This window comes from Podarcis bocagei (assembly GCF_964188305.1).
Source record: "Podarcis bocagei genome assembly, chromosome: 13".
NCBI lineage: Eukaryota > Metazoa > Chordata > Lepidosauria > Squamata > Lacertidae > Podarcis > Podarcis bocagei.
This window is the reverse complement of record NC_138138.1, coordinates 4664792-4683857: the sequence shown is the minus strand read 5'-3', so window position 1 is coordinate 4683857 and position 19066 is coordinate 4664792. Positions and strand designations below refer to the sequence as shown.

Sequence of the window (19066 nt, the reverse complement as noted above, 5' to 3'; positions counted from 1 at the left end):
TATATATATATATATATATATATATATATATATATATATATATGTTGGAAGCTGCCCAGAGTGGCTGGGGCAACCCAGTAGGATGTGTGGGGTATAAAATAGAAAAATTATCATTATGAAATGGAACGTCCTATGTTCACTGAAGAAATGTTGGAGGGTATGTGATTCTTGTTCTCTTATTTGTATTAAAAAGGGGGAAATGTTTTTATGAGAATCATAGCTGATAATCAGGTAATGTTGTGTATTGTAAACAATAGAAAAGACAGTGAATGTATGTTTGGGCAATGCTTTAAATAAGAGAATTTTTGATAACCAAAAAGTAAAAGAGAAAACGCACCACACCACCAGGGGACATTTGCTGCATTCTTGACTGCAAGTTCGTTATGGTGAGAGAAATTGGCTTTTGAAGACATAGTGCAGGATTCAAGCAGCGTAGGGAGAAGAGTGTTGCAAATGCTCGTTCTTTATTGTGCAGTAATTGCATCGGAGACGCATCTCTTGTGCTGTGGGGAGACTTTCAGCAAATGGGAATAACGTCATGTCTTATTGAACACAGAACAATGCAGGTATAGGTTTTAAAAGCACTGATGAGTCCTTTGGTCACTTCCTTGCATTATGCACCCCAAAAAAATCTTTGTTCCCTAGAGCTACCTAGGCATGCTTTCTCGTAGATTGTCTAATGCCATTATGTAAACGGGAGAGAGCGACTCTCAAAGGCTTGCTGGTGTTCATTGATGAATGGTGGCAGGAAATTTAGGACTAAGAATGCAGCTAAGAATCCTGCGCTGCTTGTTTAAAACAGGCTTGGGTTGCATGAGATGCTAGGCTCTTTACTACACTTCTCAAAAACGTTTGATTACGTTCTGAAAAAAGCATTTGGTTACCATTTTTGTAGTAGCATGCACAAGGAAGAATATATTTATTGCAGGAGAGCAGAGGTAGTCCGCATGGTGCCTTCCAGAAATTGCAGGACTACATTTCCCATCATCCATGACTATGATTGGCCATGCAGGATGATGGGAGTTGTAATCCACATCTGGAGGGCATACACTGGCTGTCCCTGCAGGAGATAATACAATGATTTATGTAACGTTTCAAATATCTTGTGATGGTGAGTGAATTTCTTTGACAATTCTTGATGGAAAATGTGCTGCCTTGATGGAGTTAGCAAGTAGTGAGAGAGACTAGGAAGGAACAAAGCAGCTGCAGGTTCCCTTCTGGAAGCCTGTCCCTGTAAGCCCTAGTTCACCCTACCAAGACGTGTGAACCAGGCCTCCAGGTCAACTTCCTGGGCCATCTCTGAATTCAAGAGCTCCACCAGGGTTAGCTGGAAAAGAGGCATCAGAAAACCATCCAGATTCATTAGCCTCTAGGGGTGGACCATCCTAACCAGCGGTGGCACCCTGCGCCTAAGATTGTGTGGCCCTTGCGTGTGTTTCACTTGTGTGACGTTACGCGCACACACCGTCATGTGCCTGATGTGTGTGACATCATGCATGCAACATCACATCATTGGGAGGAGGCTGATGGCAGAGCCCAGCCCAGCGCGGCTTCCTTTCTCATGCTCAAGAGGAGTCAGCCGCTGAACTGCGCCACCCTCCGCTCCATGCTCGGCCTTCTCTATGCCCTGCCAGCCGATATGGAGGGGGCCGAAAACACTTCCACCCCTAGCACTTGGCACACCTAACCCTAACTGGGCTTCCACAGCCGCATAGGACTTAAACCTAGCGTATTTTTCGCACCATAGGGTGCACCGGACCATAGGGCGCACCCAGTTTTTAGGGGGGGAAATCAAGGAAAAAAATATTTCCCCCCCCCAGCCCCAAAGAGCAGCGTACAGGCTGCACACAACCTCTCCCTGCCAGAGGGGCTGTGCGCAGCTATGGAAGAAGGCAAGGCAGCGAGCGGGGTGGATCCCGCTCACTGTTTTGGCTTCCCCTTTAGCCCCGTGCAGCCTCTCCTTGCTGGAGGGGTTGCGCACAGCTATGGAAGCAGGCAAGGCAGCGAGCAGGATCCATCCCATTCGCTGTTTTGGCTTCCCCTTTAGCCCCGTGCAGCCTCTCCTTGCCGGAGGGGTTGCGCGCGGCTATGGCACAAGCTTGCATTCGCTCTATAGGACGCACACACATTTCCCCTCAATTTTTGGAGAGGAAAAACTGCGTCCAATAGAGTGAAAAATACGGTAATCAGGAAGTAAATCTGATCAGGAGAAGGGCAGAGTTGACCTTGAATTAATGTGTGACTTAAGATGACTACTGTGCAAATCACAATGAAACTTTTTATTCCGTAATCTTGCATTTATATTCTTACACTCGTCTTGGGAAGGAGCACTGCTTAGCTTTATTTTGCCATCTGCTTTAGGAAAGCAGATTTTTTTTCCTTTCTGGATTAACAAAACCACAAGAAAATAATTAACTTTTAATTGCCATATCTCAAAAATTTTGCATTTACTAGAGATTTGAAAGCTTGACAAATGATGCGCCTTTTTCTCTAAGGGTAACCTGCCACATCAATAAGCGCATTTTGTGTGTCTCTTGGTGCAAATGATTTATTTCTTAAAATTTGTATACCACTTGGTTGGGGAGGGAAACCTCAAAGCAGTGGTGGGACGTGGGTGGGTGATGTAACATTCTTGCAGAATTGTGAATGAGCAAGATGCAGTGGCTGAGATCTACTTCCCATCCCACAGTGTACCTCTTTGTGTCGCTGTCGTTTCTTTCTTTCTCGGCCTAGAAAGCACACTGGCTATTTTTAACAGGTGATTCTGGGTTCTGTCTTGCAGATGACCTGCTATGACAAGAAGCTGAGGCAGACAAGTCCTGAGCAGCTGAATGACCACATGGTGGTTCCACTGCACTCCAGAGTGAACGGCTGGTCTTTGCCACTCCACTCGTTCCAGTTGATCACCCTGGTGCTTTATTCATACTTGGCCATAGTGGGCTTTGGTATCTACATTCCTCTTCTCCCAGATGAATGGAAATTGGTTGCCTATGCTGTATCCTTTGCCCTTCCGTTTAAAATCCTGTGGTAAAACTAACACTGCAAATGAACTGCATATGTCATGCGTGGGGAGAGGAATAACCAGTGATTTGCCTAAGCCGCAATTCTGGATCCGGTTACTTCTGAGTAAGCTCCATTTAATGCAAGGAGACTTAGGCTGCAATTCTCAGCAAGCTTACTCCAAAGTAACTCCCTCTGGAATCAGAGGCACTTACTTCCAGGTAAGTAGGGTTACAATTGCAGCCTGCATAGGATTGCACTCTCACTCTCTCATTGTATTCTGAAAACAGGGGCAAGTTGTGAGTTGTTTTGAAACGTGACTGATCTTTTTTGCTATCCAGACCACATGTTGGGGGCGAGCAGGGCTGCTCTGTTTTCACTCTCTTCTCCACCTCTACCTTTTCCACTTCCCCCTTCCTTCTCTCCTTCTGGGTTTCCCACCCTCATGAAATTAGGCCAAGCTCATGGGCCACGTTTTGCCCACCCTTTTCAAGCACAGAACCAGGACATAAATTAGGTGGTTTATTTCCTTAAGGGAAATATCAAAATGTTCATCTCTCAAGCTACTAAACGTTTTCATGGGCAACTAATGTCGGCAAACCTGCAGTGAACAGCAACGTTCAGTAGTATTATTACAGCATTATTACAACCAATGGGCCTTTTTCCCAGTTAAGTGTGTGCATAGGATTGTAGCCTTATTTGAAACTTGTGGGGTTTTGTCTTTCAGAGGAGTAGGGTCTTGTCTGGACTGAACTTTTGGAGGAACCAAAATGTATTATCCCTGTGTTTATACTTTTAAAACTTGATTGTGATCATTCAGTAATATATTTTAAACCAACAGTCATTTGTAGTGTGCTTTGTGTAATGTGGCTCGGCTGCTTCATTTAGCTGCTCTTTTTAAAAGGCTCAGTAAAGTGTTTTTTCCCCCTTCCTCTGTACAGGATGAGGAGTCCAGGGGTCAAGAAGGACACTAACATTGTGAATAGGAAACTCATAAATCCTGTAATTGATACACTGTTTGTGTACTAAACACATGATTGTTGCTAGGAAGACTTAATGGTGCCCTCAATTATTCTTGCACACGATGATCCAGTTTAAAGTGAGAATATAATTGTCAAGTTAGAACAAGTGTTCAAGTATTGGTGCCAGATGCAGTTTTTGGCCCTTCTGCTCCATTTGAGCATCAACTAGAAAAACAATTATTTTAGTAATAAAACTTTAAATCACAAATGAGAAATGAGAACCATTTTCCTGAACTTGAAATATCCTGTTCAAACAGATTTAAACATGACTGCCAGTTGATTTAATGGATTGATTAGTGAATTGTAGAACCATAAGATTGTAGCGTTGGAAGGGACCCCAAGGGTCATCTAGTCCAACCCCATGAAATGCAGGAATCTCAACTAAAGCACCCGTGACAGATGGCCATCCAGCCTCTGCTTAGAAACCTCCAAATTGCTTGAAGATGAAGTTGTTGTAATGCTTTCTTATAGATGATCTGCTTCTAGGGTTGGCATCTTGTTGATCTTGTTTGATCAGGGTTCTCCCCTGATGTTGGAATAAAACTTGCATCATCTCTGACTGTCAGCCAAGCTAGCTGGGGCTGATGGCCATATAGAAAGGAATTAAAACATTTGGTGATAGTTGGTTGTTATTGTATGAGTGGGAGCACTTTTAGAAGCTGAAAGATAATGGGTAGATTTTTTTTTCATATCATGCATGGCTATTGAAGGACCTTGTCTTTCCTTTGTAAAAATGTTCATATATGGAACTAGTAAACTTTTAAATAAAAACTATAGTACACAAACAGGAATTATCCTGTTCTGGGGAGAGTAAGGAGGGCATCTGAGATTGTTTGAGATTGCCTTTCCTACAAGCAAGGGAGTCTCAAGACGTGTTGTCCAGCTGTGGTACCTTTTCAGAATAAATTATTGTACTGCTTTGATGTCTTCAAGACACTCAGTTCTATTTGTATAGAACTGTGGTACATGGGAAATTCCTTTTCCTGACATCACTGGCGGAGGAAGAGGGGGGCGGGGGGAGCGCACCACCCCCGCAGCGCAATCATGGTGGGGTTCCATCGCGGCTGTTCCCCCCACCTGCGCTGGGTGCCCCGCCCCCACCGGTGGCACGCCCCACCCCCAAAATGCATGCCCCACCCCCCAGGACAGTCGCCAGCCCCTCCCCCGCCTGCTTTCCGCCCCCAGTGCCAGAGCATGAAGCTCCTCCACTGCCTGACATGTCCTGGTTTTCAGGTGTAAAAATGGTGTCAAGGGGAAATTTTGCTGAATCTGCAAAATGTCAGGGAAATGTCAGGTCTCCCCAAAGAAAGCTCAACGGCTTTGTGGGTGTCAGGAATTTTACTTTTTGAAATATGGCAAAAATGGTGATGGTGCAATACTGAATCTATGACAATCAGACATAAACTAGTATTTTGCTCTTCCGGAGTCTTGCAAACAAATCCACTAAAACTAGTATCCTTTCTTTGTGGCATAAGAGAAAAGAATACCAGTGACAGAGCTTTCTACCTGGCCATTTGAATACTGAAGCACCTAAGCAAATCTGGTGACTTAATGTAACAAATGTAAAAAACATTTCCAGACTCTTATATTCTCTTGTTTTTTGACTTTTCCTTAACCTCATTACAATGCAGGTGATTGGCTTAATTTTTGTGCATCACTTAATCACTCATCTTGTTGCAATCACTATCGATCCAGCAGATCAAAATATACTGAAGAAGAAAAATTACAAGGAACCAATGCCAATTTTTGACCGAAGCAAATGCAAGCATGTTATTCAGAACCAGTACTGCTATCTTTGTGAAGCTGATGTGTAAGTCACTCCCATTACAGCACAGCAAAGAAGAGACCTACTTATTTGCCTGCACTGGTTTTCCTCTGCTATTTGCCTCTTGCTGCTTAAACTGCTCCTTTGTACTAGGTTTTTGTCTCTGTGCAATTACGCATATGCGTTCTGGACCTGCAGGAAGCTCACTTGAGAGAAAATTCACCACCTAGGCTAGTGTTTTGCACAACCATAAAGGGCTATGACTGTCATCCTCCTGCTCAGTTCACTTTCTGTTATCACAACAGTGCAAATCATAGCTGTCAACATTTCCTGTTTTTTAAGGGAAATTCCCGTATTCCGAATAGGATTCCTCGCAAGAAAAGGGAAAAGTTGACAGCTATGGTGCAAATCTGTATCCTGATTTTCTGAAATATTTCCTCACAAGGCAAGCAAATGTACTGCATAAAACTAAATATATAAGAACAATATAAAAAAAGGTAAAGGGACCCCCTAACCGTTAGGTCCAGTTGTGACCAACTCTGGGATTGCAGCGCTCATCTCGCTTTATTGGCCGAGGGAGCCGGCGTACAGCTTTTGGGTCATGTGGCCAGCATGACTAAGCCGCTTCTGGCGAACCAGAGCAGCTCACGGAAACGCCGTTTACCTTCCCGCCAGAGCAATACTTATTTATCTACTTGCACTTTGACGTGCTTTCAAACTGCTAGGTTGGCAGGAGCAGGGACCGAGCAACGGGAGCTCACCCCATCGTGGGGAACAATATAAATACATATAAATGTAACTTAAAACTTTGAAACACCCAATAATGCGAAAATGGCCAGGACATTTCCTGTTTATAAACTGCTTTTGTTGTTTTATTGTACATCACCTTGAGATGATTGCATAGAAGGCTAATAATAATAATACATGAAAACCCAATACGCTTGTAAAAACACCACATAATTAAAATAAAAACAGCACCATCAATTTCAGCAGCCAAATTAAAAGCATTCAAAAAGAAAATTAAAAGCAGAAAACTTATTGGGATGTGGCCTGAGTTCAGATGGAGGCCCTCTGCCAAAAAAGCCTCCTGCCCCTTGCCTGCTAGCTTAACTGATCCCACTGGTAGATAGGCGTCAAGCAGGGCCATGGAAACCGATCTCAAAGTGTGCAGCGACCAGGGTGAGTGAAGGCAGGGAGGTGCTGCGAGACGCACCTTGTTTCGGATCGGGTTGCACTCCCCCTAAAATTCAAATACCTACTCCGGGAGAACTCTGGGAATTTTCTTTGTTTTTGAAGGTTCAAGGAGCCACAGTGGTTCGGAGCCTACAGCTTTCCCTGCTCCTGGATAAACTTCCTGGTTAGCTACTGTGATGAACTCTGTGTGAGGCTATCCTTAAAGATGGTTCAGAGACTTGCTATTCCTATCTGTATTTCTAATCCAGTGCCGTACTTCCACATTAAAAAATAAATCTCTGACTTCCTGCATGGTTCTTCTGGTTGTGCATGGATGGCTCATCAGTTCCATGTACATTTTGTGAATGCAATGTATAAATATTTAGACTTACCATAAACATGAGACAGCCTTTATTTATGTGGTCTATTTTAGTACCTGAATTCTATTGTATTCTATTTAATGTATCTCTTCTTCTCCTCAGAGGGCCAAAAACCAAACACTGTAGTACCTGCAATAAGTGTATTGCGGACTTTGACCATCACTGTAATTGGCTAAATAACTGTGTTGGAGGCCGAAACTACTGGTAAGCTAAGAGCCGCTAGCTTTGGAAATATGACTCTAAAATAAAGGCCCTATTTAGGAAGGCAGAAGTGAAGCACCCACCCCCATCTCTAGGAACACCTGTACTTTTAAACAATCTGTTAGTTTTGCATCCAAAGTATCAAAACTGAAGTGGTTTTATGCACTAAATAAGCATCCCAGAGGAACTAATCCAATTACCTAAAAGGCTAAATGTTTGCCCTGAGTAAATAACTTTGATTGCTTCCAAACTGGCACTTTTCAGAGGGAACAACATCCTTTGTTCGCGCACTCTTTATGTAGCATCTAGACAACCTATTTGGCAGCTTCTGGCATTTCAATGTCTTCTGTGTTGTCCTCCTGTCTTCTCTGAGCCCTGGTTTGTATATAATTTTTTTTAATGAAATGCAGTTGAAGTATAGACATTTAAGGCTCCTGTGCCTTTAATTAAATACTTACTGTTTGTTGCTTCACCACATTTTATTGCTTCTTGTTGAGCATGGCTGGGAGGGTGTGTGTGGAATTAGTGGTGAATAGCCAATTAATTGCTCCTTGAATAGCCTCTCTCAATTTCTGTGCCTTTTGGTATCTGGATTCTTCTTATTCTGTTAAATAGCATATTAATGCTGTTTCTCAATAACAATGGAAGGCGGGGGTGGGGTGGACAATGCAATTGGTCAGTAAATCCAGGGGAACAGAAACTGAAATTAGAGTAATTAAGAAAGATTGTTTAGGGCAGGCTTCCTCAAACTCGATCTTCCAGATGTTTTTGGCCTACAACTCCCATGGTCCCTAGCTAGAAGGACCCAGTGGTCAGGGATGATGGGAATTGTAGTCTCAAAACACCTGGAGGGCCGAGGTTGAGGAAGCCTGGTTCAGGGGTAATTAACAAGCTTTTTATCACTCTATAGGAAAAGCAATGGAATGAGCCGAAACTGCAAGAAATAAACTTTTAAATGGACAGATTTTTTTTTTTTTTTTGCTGAATGGGACTTTTGAGTTAATATTATAAGAGGATGGCATGAGGAAGGATATCAAGTTAGAATAAAGTGCTGTATGTTCCATTTTTATTCCACTTCCAGCTCATTGTAGAAAAGCAGTGCCTGAGCAGCACTTAAGGGCTCTAGTGTGGAAGTAACCCGTCCTATTTTTATGAGTTATACAAGAGTATCCACATCAAAAACACACTCCAAATGTGAATATATCTAAGAGCAGCCCACCTCTATTGAACTCTTTACTCCACACCCTGAAATCTTGGCTAGTTCCCCAGCTGGAGTGTTTTTGCTTTCTGCCTTCAAGCCCTTGGGACATTTTTACTCCATGGCATAGAGGTGCATTAATTAGGTATTAAGAGAGCCAGCAAGATCTTAATCAACTGGACGGAACCTACTTTCAAATACAGCCAAAGTATTGGTTTGCTTTATGAGAAATCAGTTTTAAATCTCCCCCCAGTTTTTATATGCTGATGCTGTACTGCATTTATTATAAATGAGCTGGCTGAGGAAAAGCTCATGAAAGGCTATTCATCCCTTGTGACACAGCTCTGGGAGCTGTGTAAGTCACTCATTGCATGATAATTAATGTCTCCTCTCCTTATGCTAGCTTTCATTTTATTAATGCAAGTATTAATTGAAGGCTTTTATGTTGATGAAGATAGCCCAAAGTGGTCTGATCCAAGGCCCCTACACTGTGGCCACCTCCTTTAACAAGCTAAGCATTATTGCTCCAATTAATGCACACCACAGATGGAGAGCAATTGCCTCATGCTAGAAGACATTCAAAGCAGACTTTCATTCTTTGAAAGTTTGTTGGTCTCAGTTTCTTCATTTATTGGCTTTCAGGCTGTCTGGACCACAAAGTGGTGGCGGTGGGGGAATTGTATAGAAGGGACAATTTCCTAGATGCCAAAATCCAAGTTTGGGATAAGTATTCCTTGGTGAAAGAACCCCAGCACACAATATGTAGCAAAGTAAAGTATGGAAATATAGGTTGTTAGACCTTTAAAATATGCCTTTTCAAGTAAGTGCCAATGTTTCCTCCTTCCCCTAGCATAGAAAAAGGCGTTTGATAAGTTAAAAATGGTTTACTTACAAACTCTCCAAAAGTCAGATTAATCTGCTTTTCCATGCAGCAGCCAAAAAAAGTTGTACAGGCAGTAAAACTTAGCTTACTTGCACAGTGGTGAAAGTTCTTAAATTATTGGTATAGCAACTCAAGAGCGGCTTGTGAGAGCCATGCGGTCTGAGCTGGAGCAATCAACTAAATCTCTTGGGAACTACTCTCGGGAGGAGAACAACGGCTTGAATACCTAGTTCCTCCCAAGGTGAGGGAGAGGGACCTAGGCTAAACCTGGCAGCACAGTTTATTCTGTGTTATTAATCTCTCCATGCATTAGACTTAAGCATGTCAGTTATATGAGACTGGTTATCCCACAAATGCTAGGTGGTGTGGGGAGCACTAGTGGCAGCCCCTCTAGCTGTTTCTCCTGAACACCCTAACACTTCCCCTTTGTTGGCTGACAAAGCTATGTGTGCCCCATGGTCTTCCCACCAGCGTCTAAGCTGGCCTGCTGCCACCAGGTGCACCAAAGGACACTGCCCTGTTGAAGTAAGAGTCTTTTCTACATGGAATGAGAGGTGCAATCTGCTACTGTGTCCAGGGTAGCAAAACAGTGTGGGCTGGCCCTCCTGTTCACAATCTGCCCTTCCAATTCCCTGTTCAAAATGATGTCTGTCCAACACTGCTGGCTTTCCTCACTGATATTTGATTAAATCCTAATCTGCTCATTCCCTAGGAATCTGGGAATTTGAAAGGTGTCACAGCATCATACTTTCTCCATGGGGAGGGCCAACGGAGATGAGAAGGCAAATAGCTACTTCAGCATTTTGGGCAAACTGTGCTGCGGCAAAATTGAGGGCCAAGCTAAGATTGTTAGTGAGGTCAGTCACACAGGCCAGCTGCAGAACCTTTTTTTGAGAAGCATAGTTATAGGGAGCAGCATCCTGAGCCAAAATCGGTTGGTTTTGTATACTTCCAGCTGTGACAACTGGCCCTGTGTGCCTCCAGATAACCCTTTCTGCTTAGATATCTATCCCACAGAATCCAGAGCAGAGTATTCTGGAACATGTTCTCTTGGGAGTTGGACGTACCTGTTCTAGTCAAAATAAAAAAATTCCTTCCAGTAGCACCTTAAAGACCAACTAAGTTAGTTCTTGGTATGAGCTTTCGTGTGCATGCACACTTCTTCAGGTACACTGAAACAGAAGTTGCTATGACTAAGCCATTCTTCACCTTCTCACCCCTTGCCTTTTCCTGTAAGACCTATTGCAGTCGTTAAGAGTCGTCAACAGGCTCATCTCAGCTATCTGCCAATCTCCCATTCCCACCACCTTTCTGAGTAATACCCCTCCCCACCGTCTCACTATATAGAAGGATCTGGCAACTTCTGTTTCAGTGTATCTGAAGAAGTGTGCATGCACACGAAAGCTCATACCAAGAACTAACTTAGTTGGTCTTTAAGGTGCTACTGGAAGGAATTTTTTTATTTTGACTATGGCAGACCAACACGGCTACCTATCTGTAACTGGTCCCTGTTCTAGGGCATTAATTTAGATGAATCACCAGGCCAAGCTCTTGGGCCTAGCTGTTGCCCTGCTTGGACTGATAGTACAATCTAAAACACACTCGCCACTTCCCTGCAGCTGCACATTTGTGGGAGAAGAGTTGGTAGTCATGGGCAAGCTATCTTTCAGGAGAGCTTGTTTGTTCATGGAGGAACCTCTGGTAAGTTTCTAAAGAATTGCAGAGTTCTCTGGAACACAGTAAGAAAATCATTCCTGAGCATGGATGGGGAACCCCAGGCTTGCAGGCCTCATTAGGTCTCCCAGGGACCCTAGTTTGGCCCACGGGGCCGTTTCCCCCCAGCCAGAACCCTGGATGTCATGAAGTAAAGCTACAGCTGCAAAGGAACAAGCAGAAACCTTAGGATGGGCTCCCAGGTGTTCATCTACATGAGACCTGCATTCAGCAGCACCTTTTAAATCCATCAAGGGTTAAAATCTAATGGAGGATTCCACTGTTAAACTAGCCAGGCAACTTTCTTGGTCAGTTAATGGCACTATCTTCTGTCATTAGTATAACAAGGGAGGTTGCTTTGGCCTGAAGACAAATGGGTGGGCTCTCCTCCCTCACTTGGTGAGAAAGATAAAAGCCAGAGTTGTGTGTGCAGCTGGCATAGAAGCAGAGAGACAGAGCCATGCTTGACTTCTGCTGGAATCCAAGGCTGTGACTGGATGAGAGAAGCAGGACTTTCTCGGGTGCTAATGCTCCATTGTAGTCTCAGGTTGTATATGTGTGCAAATGACCCAACTATCACAAAGTCTCTGTTGTTCCTCATTACAAGGAAACCAAACCCTGGATAAGCACTGAAACCCACGGAGTCTCACACCTCTCGGAGATTGGGGTGGCGTGAAAAAATACAATTAAATACATACATTCAATTTGTAATTGTACAGCCTTCCACAGATTATGGCTAACTGGAATCTTTCTGTTAACGTGTTCATAGGTTTTTCTTCAATGCGATTGCTTCTGCTGCTCTTGGAATCCTTCTGCTGATTATGGTGATGATATATGTCTTCATCCAGTATTTCGTGGACCCAGAACGGCTCCGCACGTCTCCTCAGTTTGAAAGTATTGTTCCACTGACTTAAAAAAAACTTTTTACACCAATGTGACCTAGTAGTACTTTTTCAAGGTAGTGCCTATGGTTTCTTAAACAGAAAGGGGTGGTCATTAAGAGGGGAAACCGGCTCAGGATTGGTATAGTACTGACTAGACAGGCATTTGAGCAAGGTCCTTCTCTCAACCAACATTTGTATATGCAAACATTAGGGTTCATTTGTACAACTATTGTAATTTTGAGGGTGGCCACACAAAGTGGTATAAACATGTACTTGTTCTTTTCAAAATATAATAAAGTAAGACCCCAGTTGAGAGGACTTTCACAAGACTAATTCACCAGGTAGGAAGGAAGATATCATTGAGGTGGGAAGGTTTTCATCTGTGAATTTGTCAATTCCTATTTTAAAGCCATCTAGGTTTGTGGCAGTCACTGCCTGTTACCACCCTGTATGCAAGATTTCTTAGTGCAGGCAACACTGCCAAATGGTTCACATCAATGCAACATATTATAATGTTACTACTGTCTGAAATCTGGAAATATTTTATGAGAGATTCACCATGTACTTCCATTAGATTCCAGTTTTAATGTTATAAATTTCTGAGTTTGTTAGAAATTTCCAATAACAAAGGATATAAGTTTGTAATTATGTTTTCATTAGTAAAACTGCCCAGAGTGGCTGGGGAAACCCAGCCACATGGGCAGGGTAGAAATAATAAATTATTATTATTATTGTAATAATTATTATTATTATTATTGTAATAATAATAATTGTTGTTGTTGTTGTAAGAATGTGGAGGAAAATCATGCAATATTCTTTGCTGAATTTTATTGTGTTATTATCTTCCTGAGTGGGTCATGGAAACTGCTATTCTGAATGATGCTTTGTATAGGGCAGAGGGCAGGGGGGATGAGTTTATGGAACCAAGAGGGTGGTAGCCCAGAAAACCTTGGGAACCACTGCTTTAAAAGTGTGTTTCAGTCAATATTTCTTTATTCATTGATATCTGGCTGTTTGACCAGCGTAGACCCTTAGGGAACAGTTTCGAAAGTCCTGCCATAGTATTAGTACAAAAGGGAACATCAATCATTTCATAATTGAAACCAGAATAAAATTACTTCTCCCCATTATTTTTTCTCCAATAGGTGTCACTAGAAATGGCACCTGGCTGGTCTTTCTTCCTGTTGCTCCAGTAGAGACGACAGCAGCTGGCATCCTGAGTGTAGCAATATTAACTGTGGTTTTGGGATCTGCTTCTTTCTTGCTGCTTGGACATTTGTTGACGTTTCATCTTTACCTCTGTAAGTAAAACAATTCTGAAAAACACAGGGTAGGGGAGAGCAAATGAAGGGCTCAGTTTATGCAAAAGACAGGCTTTTATCCCCAGTCTTAATGGTGCCCTGAGGGTACACTATTTTCTCACTAAAGGGAATGATGGTCAAAGATAATGTGAAAGCTCACTGAATTTGCTGACAGCCATCTAAGCTGCAAAGCTTTAGGGATTTATAGTTTTTAAATCTTAAAAAAGCACAAACTTCCATGTACGTAGTGAATAAAAAGATGAACACGTATGAATACATGACTCGACATCGATTCAGGCTGTCTACCATTTCTCGAGAAACAAGCACAGAGGGAACATCAGATACAACACACACAGTGGACGCTTTACAGGTAAGATCTTCTGCCCTCCTTAGATTTGCCTTTCCGCAGCATACCTGCTTCTAGTATATATTCATCTGGAAGATCAGACGTGTAGCCCTATTCAGGTGTTTGCCTGAATATGAGTGAATGAAATGTGCGGAGGAGACAGATGTGTGCATGAAAGCCCCACCTCCAACATCTGCACATGCCAGTTCCATTTGAAACCTTCCCACACTGAGAGTGATCTGAAAGAACACACTTAGAAACCTCCCCATGATCAGGAACCATATATTTTCAGGGTTCCAAAATCACAATGAGGATTTTAAGTTCACCTGAATGTGGTTAGAATGCCCCTTCAGCAAGAGCGCTGACTTGGGCCCCAGATTATGGATGCCCAATGGTGCCCACGACAGAACAAGACACCCTCTGTGAGAAGCTTAGGCTCTGTTTAGGTGGAGGAGAGGGGGGTCCCAGTGCTGTGGCCTCCTCCCCATGCTGCTGAACTCGCTTGGCTGTTCCACTTGCCTTGACACTTTGCCCACTGGGGCTCACGGTAGGCCATGGAGCTGGCTCCTCTTGCTCAATTTATAGGCGAGGAAAGGTTTAAGCCCTCTTTTCCCAACACCTTGATGCAAACTGCACCACTGCTGGGTATGTTCAATGCTTTGAAGCTATGAAACATTCATTTCATGGGTATCCTGGCTGATTTCCAGTTTGGCCTTTAATCTTTCAGCTTTTGCCGTGTGAATTCTAGACAACATTTAGAACCCCTCTTTAGCACGCATTTAAACTTAAATCATAAAAAGTAGTTTCTATCCGGCACAGGAGCAATCCTCTTATAGGTCTGTGTTCACATTCTTAGGATGTAACTGAAGTAAGAAAACCAGACGAAGTAGCACCCTCCTCTATATCAGGGTAAGTTAACAGATACATGGTTATCATTTTACTGAGCCCAGTGTCCAATGAGCAAGTGAAAATTATTGCAACCAGAAAGAAGAAATCGGGTTTATTTAGGAATTTGGCTTTCATCAAACACCAGGTAAAGAAAACCATAGTAATAACTGCTGCATACACCTGTTTTCCATAGAAAATATTCTGACTTAGGCCTGATTCATATGTAACACAAACCATGGTCAGACAAAACGCTAAGCAAACCCAGCTTAGCTTTGGGAAGAGTAAAGGCAGGAGGACTGAGGAGAAGAGAAGAGCTTTGATTTTTCCTTTGAGCATCTGCACGCCTGCCCATTCATTCTTAGCCACAGCTTGGCTTAGTGTTTTATGAGTACTGGCCAGTGGGTTATTTCTGTTCCAATTAAAATCCTCTCAAACTTCAACTGCTTAGTAGAAAACACAGCCATTATATATGATTGACAGGTTGTGACCATAATGTAAGTAATCCATCTTGGAGTTCATTGCTCAAAACACAAATCAATTAGGGGCAGATGAGAGCCATTTTTTTCCTGGAAACAGAACAACAGAAATATCAATCTGATAGTCCTTCTACCATCATCATAAGGTTGGCATACTTTAGTTGGGAGACTATGCACTCCCAACAGGAATTAAAACAAGGCATAATGTGGACACACCACCAAAATGCCAAACAGCATGGTGTACCAACCATGTCCCCTCATTAGCCATATATAGAAGAGGTCAACCCATGCCTGGTGATGGGCAAATACTTCCATGGTGAGGCAACTCCATCACAGTCCATAGATATAAATGATGCAACAACACCATCAACTTGTATGGATGCTTGAGTCTCCTTATCCCACACACACAGTCTGCAACGAACAAACCTTTAGACACCCACACAGCCACAGCTCATTTCAAAGAAGCATGTATGAAAAATTCTAGGAGAAGTTTTAAGTCCTGCCGGAGAGTCAGTGTCCCTGTGGATGGGAGGAACTTTCCTCCCAGAAAAGGGAAGGTGCAGGTGAGACCATAATCATATCTTCACAGAACCACTGCAGTAGCTCAGAATTAAACAGTGCTGAGACAGGAAGCTGGAGGAAGGGGTTTTAGGTCACACCAGGGAGAAGATGTGGTTGTTTTTAAAATATCCATTTTCCACAAGTTTTGTATAGTTCTGGACGTCTGCATGCAAACCAGCTGGAATAATTTCAGAAGGCTGCACGCGGTCTATTGGCTTGGTTGCTGCATATGCTCATAAGATGCCATCTCTACCCAAAGCATACCTGCAAGGGAATAACTTAAGTCTTTAATTTTGCTTTGCTCCCTAGAACTCATGCCAATTAACTGCACTTGATCAGGAACAGCAGGCTTCCTCAGAGACGGGATGTGGAGCATTTCCAGAAGATTGCTGTGTTTCATCGATGTGAAATGACCATTGTATGCACTTGATTCAGCATAGCTAAAGGGAAAGGTGGAATGCCAGTTCCTGCTCTCAGCTGGGTCAAAAGTGGACACTGAAATCACAAGAGGAGATGTTCCCTTCCTTATCCAAATCAGCATGCTTCTTTTGTCTCTGAGAAGGGGCTATTATGTGGAAGGCTGTGGCCAGTCAAAAGACCACATGTAAAGAACATGGTGGACTTAGAGGATGTGCCAGGCCATACTTCTAGACGAGGTCTGTGTGTACAGAACTGATGAAATTTTGGTCTGGAGGTTCTCCATTCTATGATAATGAAGGGCTTGAAGTGTTTTTCATCAGCTGGCAATGCATTATATGAAGACCAGCTGATAACAGCTAAGGAGGAGAGGGTGAGGGTAGGCAGAGGGTGGCTGGATAGGATTTCAGTGACATGAATCATTTTGAGGCCCATGCTGATGACCAATGTGTCTCCCAACTCGTCTCTATTTAATTGGAGCAGCATGTGTTTCCTGAAGTTGTACTTCAAGTGTGAATAATCTCAGCTGAAGAGCCAGAAGATATCCACAAGGCAAGAGTAGCTGTTCACAGGTTCTTCCTTGCACAGAACCAGTAACAGCTACTGTTGTGAATGCATTTGAGAGTCTCTCCCTAGTAAATAGGAAGCTAGTAAATGGGTAGCAAAATATGTAGCAGATCACAGGATATAGAGAAGATAGCTTGGAGGGTAATCATTTGACATTGCCAAAAAGAGAAGTAAGTCTTAGAGTCAAAAGTATCCTCCACGTGGCATTGGGAAGGCTCCAATAAATTAGACTGATTTCCCCAAAATGTATTTATATAAAGTGTCCTGCTTATTAATGCCAGTTGGAAAATACTTTCCTTTTTGTCTCTACGCTGAAAACCAGTTTTTTTAAAATAGAAAATGGATTGTGTATTTGATCCTTTTTTAAAATGCTATTTCTTATAAATAAATTATATGTTTTTGTGGCATTACAGGAACATTTTAATAAACTCCCCTATAACACAATGCAAGAGTCTGTCTATCCTAGTTACATATGTAAGATTGGGTTTACTTGACTAAAAATTACAGAGGTTGATTCTCATTTGCACTTTACATGGGGGAGCGATCCTTTAGATTGGAAAGTTTTCTAGGTTTTTAATATGTGTACGATGAAAGGAAAATGTTATTGAATGAAATGTACTTGTTTTTTAATCCTCATTCTTTTCATAAAAAGCATTAAAGATAATAAAATTATTATTATTTTAAAATTGCCTTTTAACTATGGGGAGGAATATCGTCTATGAAATATTGGTGGCATATAAGGCAATTGTGTCATAAAGAGCCTAACACTAGGCTGCTTCATTCTGGAGATAAAGGTTGGAAAGCACATTTCTGAAAAATGAAACTCACCCAAAGCTTATATTAAAAGAAACACAGGAAATTAATTGTACAAGTGCACGATGAAGAATAACTAGCCAAGCGGATCTACGTGGCTGCTGTCAGTCTCTGGGAGCTTGTGACCAAGAACATGCGATCAGGGCTAGTAAACGGGCTTTTGCGAGGGTGTTTAGTGAGCTGGTTTGAGGGGAAGCCTGGAGTGCTAGGACACGAGTGTATGCAGGAGCAAGAGACCTGGGCAGTGACTTGGAACACCTGTGCCATATTTGTTTTCCTGCCTGAGGGTGTATGAAGTTACACCTGCAGCAAATGTAAGCTGGTTGCCTTGCTGAAAGAGAAGGTTAAACAACTTGAGGCTCACCTCTCCAGGCGTAGAGTCATCAGAGGAAGATATTCTAGATGGAGCAAAGCAGACTGTCCTGGATTAGTGATACTGTGGGGGTAGGACACCCTTAGAGAGGAGGAAGATCACTAAATGCAGGAAGCAAACCCCTGGAGGAATGTGACACACAGAAGCAGGACTGTCAAGAAACGTGTTGTGTCTTTGGGGCGGTACAACTGATTCCAGGCCCTCCCCTTGGACCCTTAATTCTGGGCCACAGGAACAAGGACAGCAGTTGCAGGTCTCAGAACATACAGAGATGGCTAGAGAAGGAGCCGTATATAGAAGGATTCCTGCCACTGCCCAGAGGAGGATGTGATGTGTTGTGGTGGCAAGTGACTCCTCTACTGATGGGACAGAGGTTGCAGTGTGCAGGTGTAACAAGACGCCCCAGGAGGTGTGCTGTCTTCCAGTTGCAAAGATTCAAGATGTGACAGAGAAGTTACCAAGTCTTATAAAGCCCATCGACCATTACACCTCCCTCCCTCCCTTGTATCCCATGTGGGTACAAATGATACCACCAGACGCAGCCTTCAGCATATATGGGACTATGAGACTATGGGTAGGAAGTCCTGTTGAGTGATGGCCCTCAACAGGATGACCCAGGAAGAAAGAGGAAGATACTGGAAGTAAGACAGGAGGGCCTGGCGTGCTCTGGTCCACGGGGTCACGAAGAGTCAGACACGACTAAACGACTAAACAACAAAAACAAAACTGGCTGTGCAGATGGTGTTGGGGAAATATTGGCTTCTTTGATCATGGTTCTCACTTCCATGAAGAAAGACTTCTGGCAAGAGATGGGTTGCACCTCCTAGAGGTTGGCAAGAATGTGGATTAAATTAGGATTAAATTTAGGTTTGTTTCATAATCAAATGCCCAGCCGAACGCTATTTTCTCCCATCAACTTGTTCTAATCAGATAGTTGAGGGGCAGAGTCCTTTGCCCCATTGTCAAGAACAGGAAGACTTTGCAGAGGGTAACTATGCAACTCAGTCATAACTTTTGATAACAGCAGCCTAGCAACTGGGATTTATAAACAGCAGCTGGAAAACACATTTCTTTCACCATTTTGCTGAATTATTTGTTTTTAAGG

General features: G+C 42.9%; 1 protein-coding gene across 9 annotated transcripts in view; it reads left to right on the top strand.

Moving 5' to 3' along the window:
- Window positions 1-17447, top strand: part of LOC308571224 (palmitoyltransferase ZDHHC11-like) — a 31585-nt gene extending 14138 nt beyond the window's left edge. For all 9 annotated transcript variants that reach the window (XM_081166778.1, XM_081166775.1, XM_081166779.1 and 6 more), the window contains 8 exons: window positions 2783-2995; window positions 5654-5832; window positions 7443-7544; window positions 12105-12229; window positions 13365-13520; window positions 13769-13890; window positions 14723-14775; window positions 16101-17447. In XM_081166778.1, the coding sequence (XP_081022904.1) occupies window positions 2783-2995; window positions 5654-5832; window positions 7443-7544; window positions 12105-12229; window positions 13365-13520; window positions 13769-13890; window positions 14723-14775; window positions 16101-16116 (966 nt within the window). In that variant the 3' untranslated portion in view covers window positions 16117-17447. The remainder of the gene's footprint in view (window positions 1-2782; window positions 2996-5653; window positions 5833-7442; window positions 7545-12104; window positions 12230-13364; window positions 13521-13768; window positions 13891-14722; window positions 14776-16100) is intronic.
- The last annotated feature ends 1619 nt before the right edge of the window (window positions 17448-19066 follow it).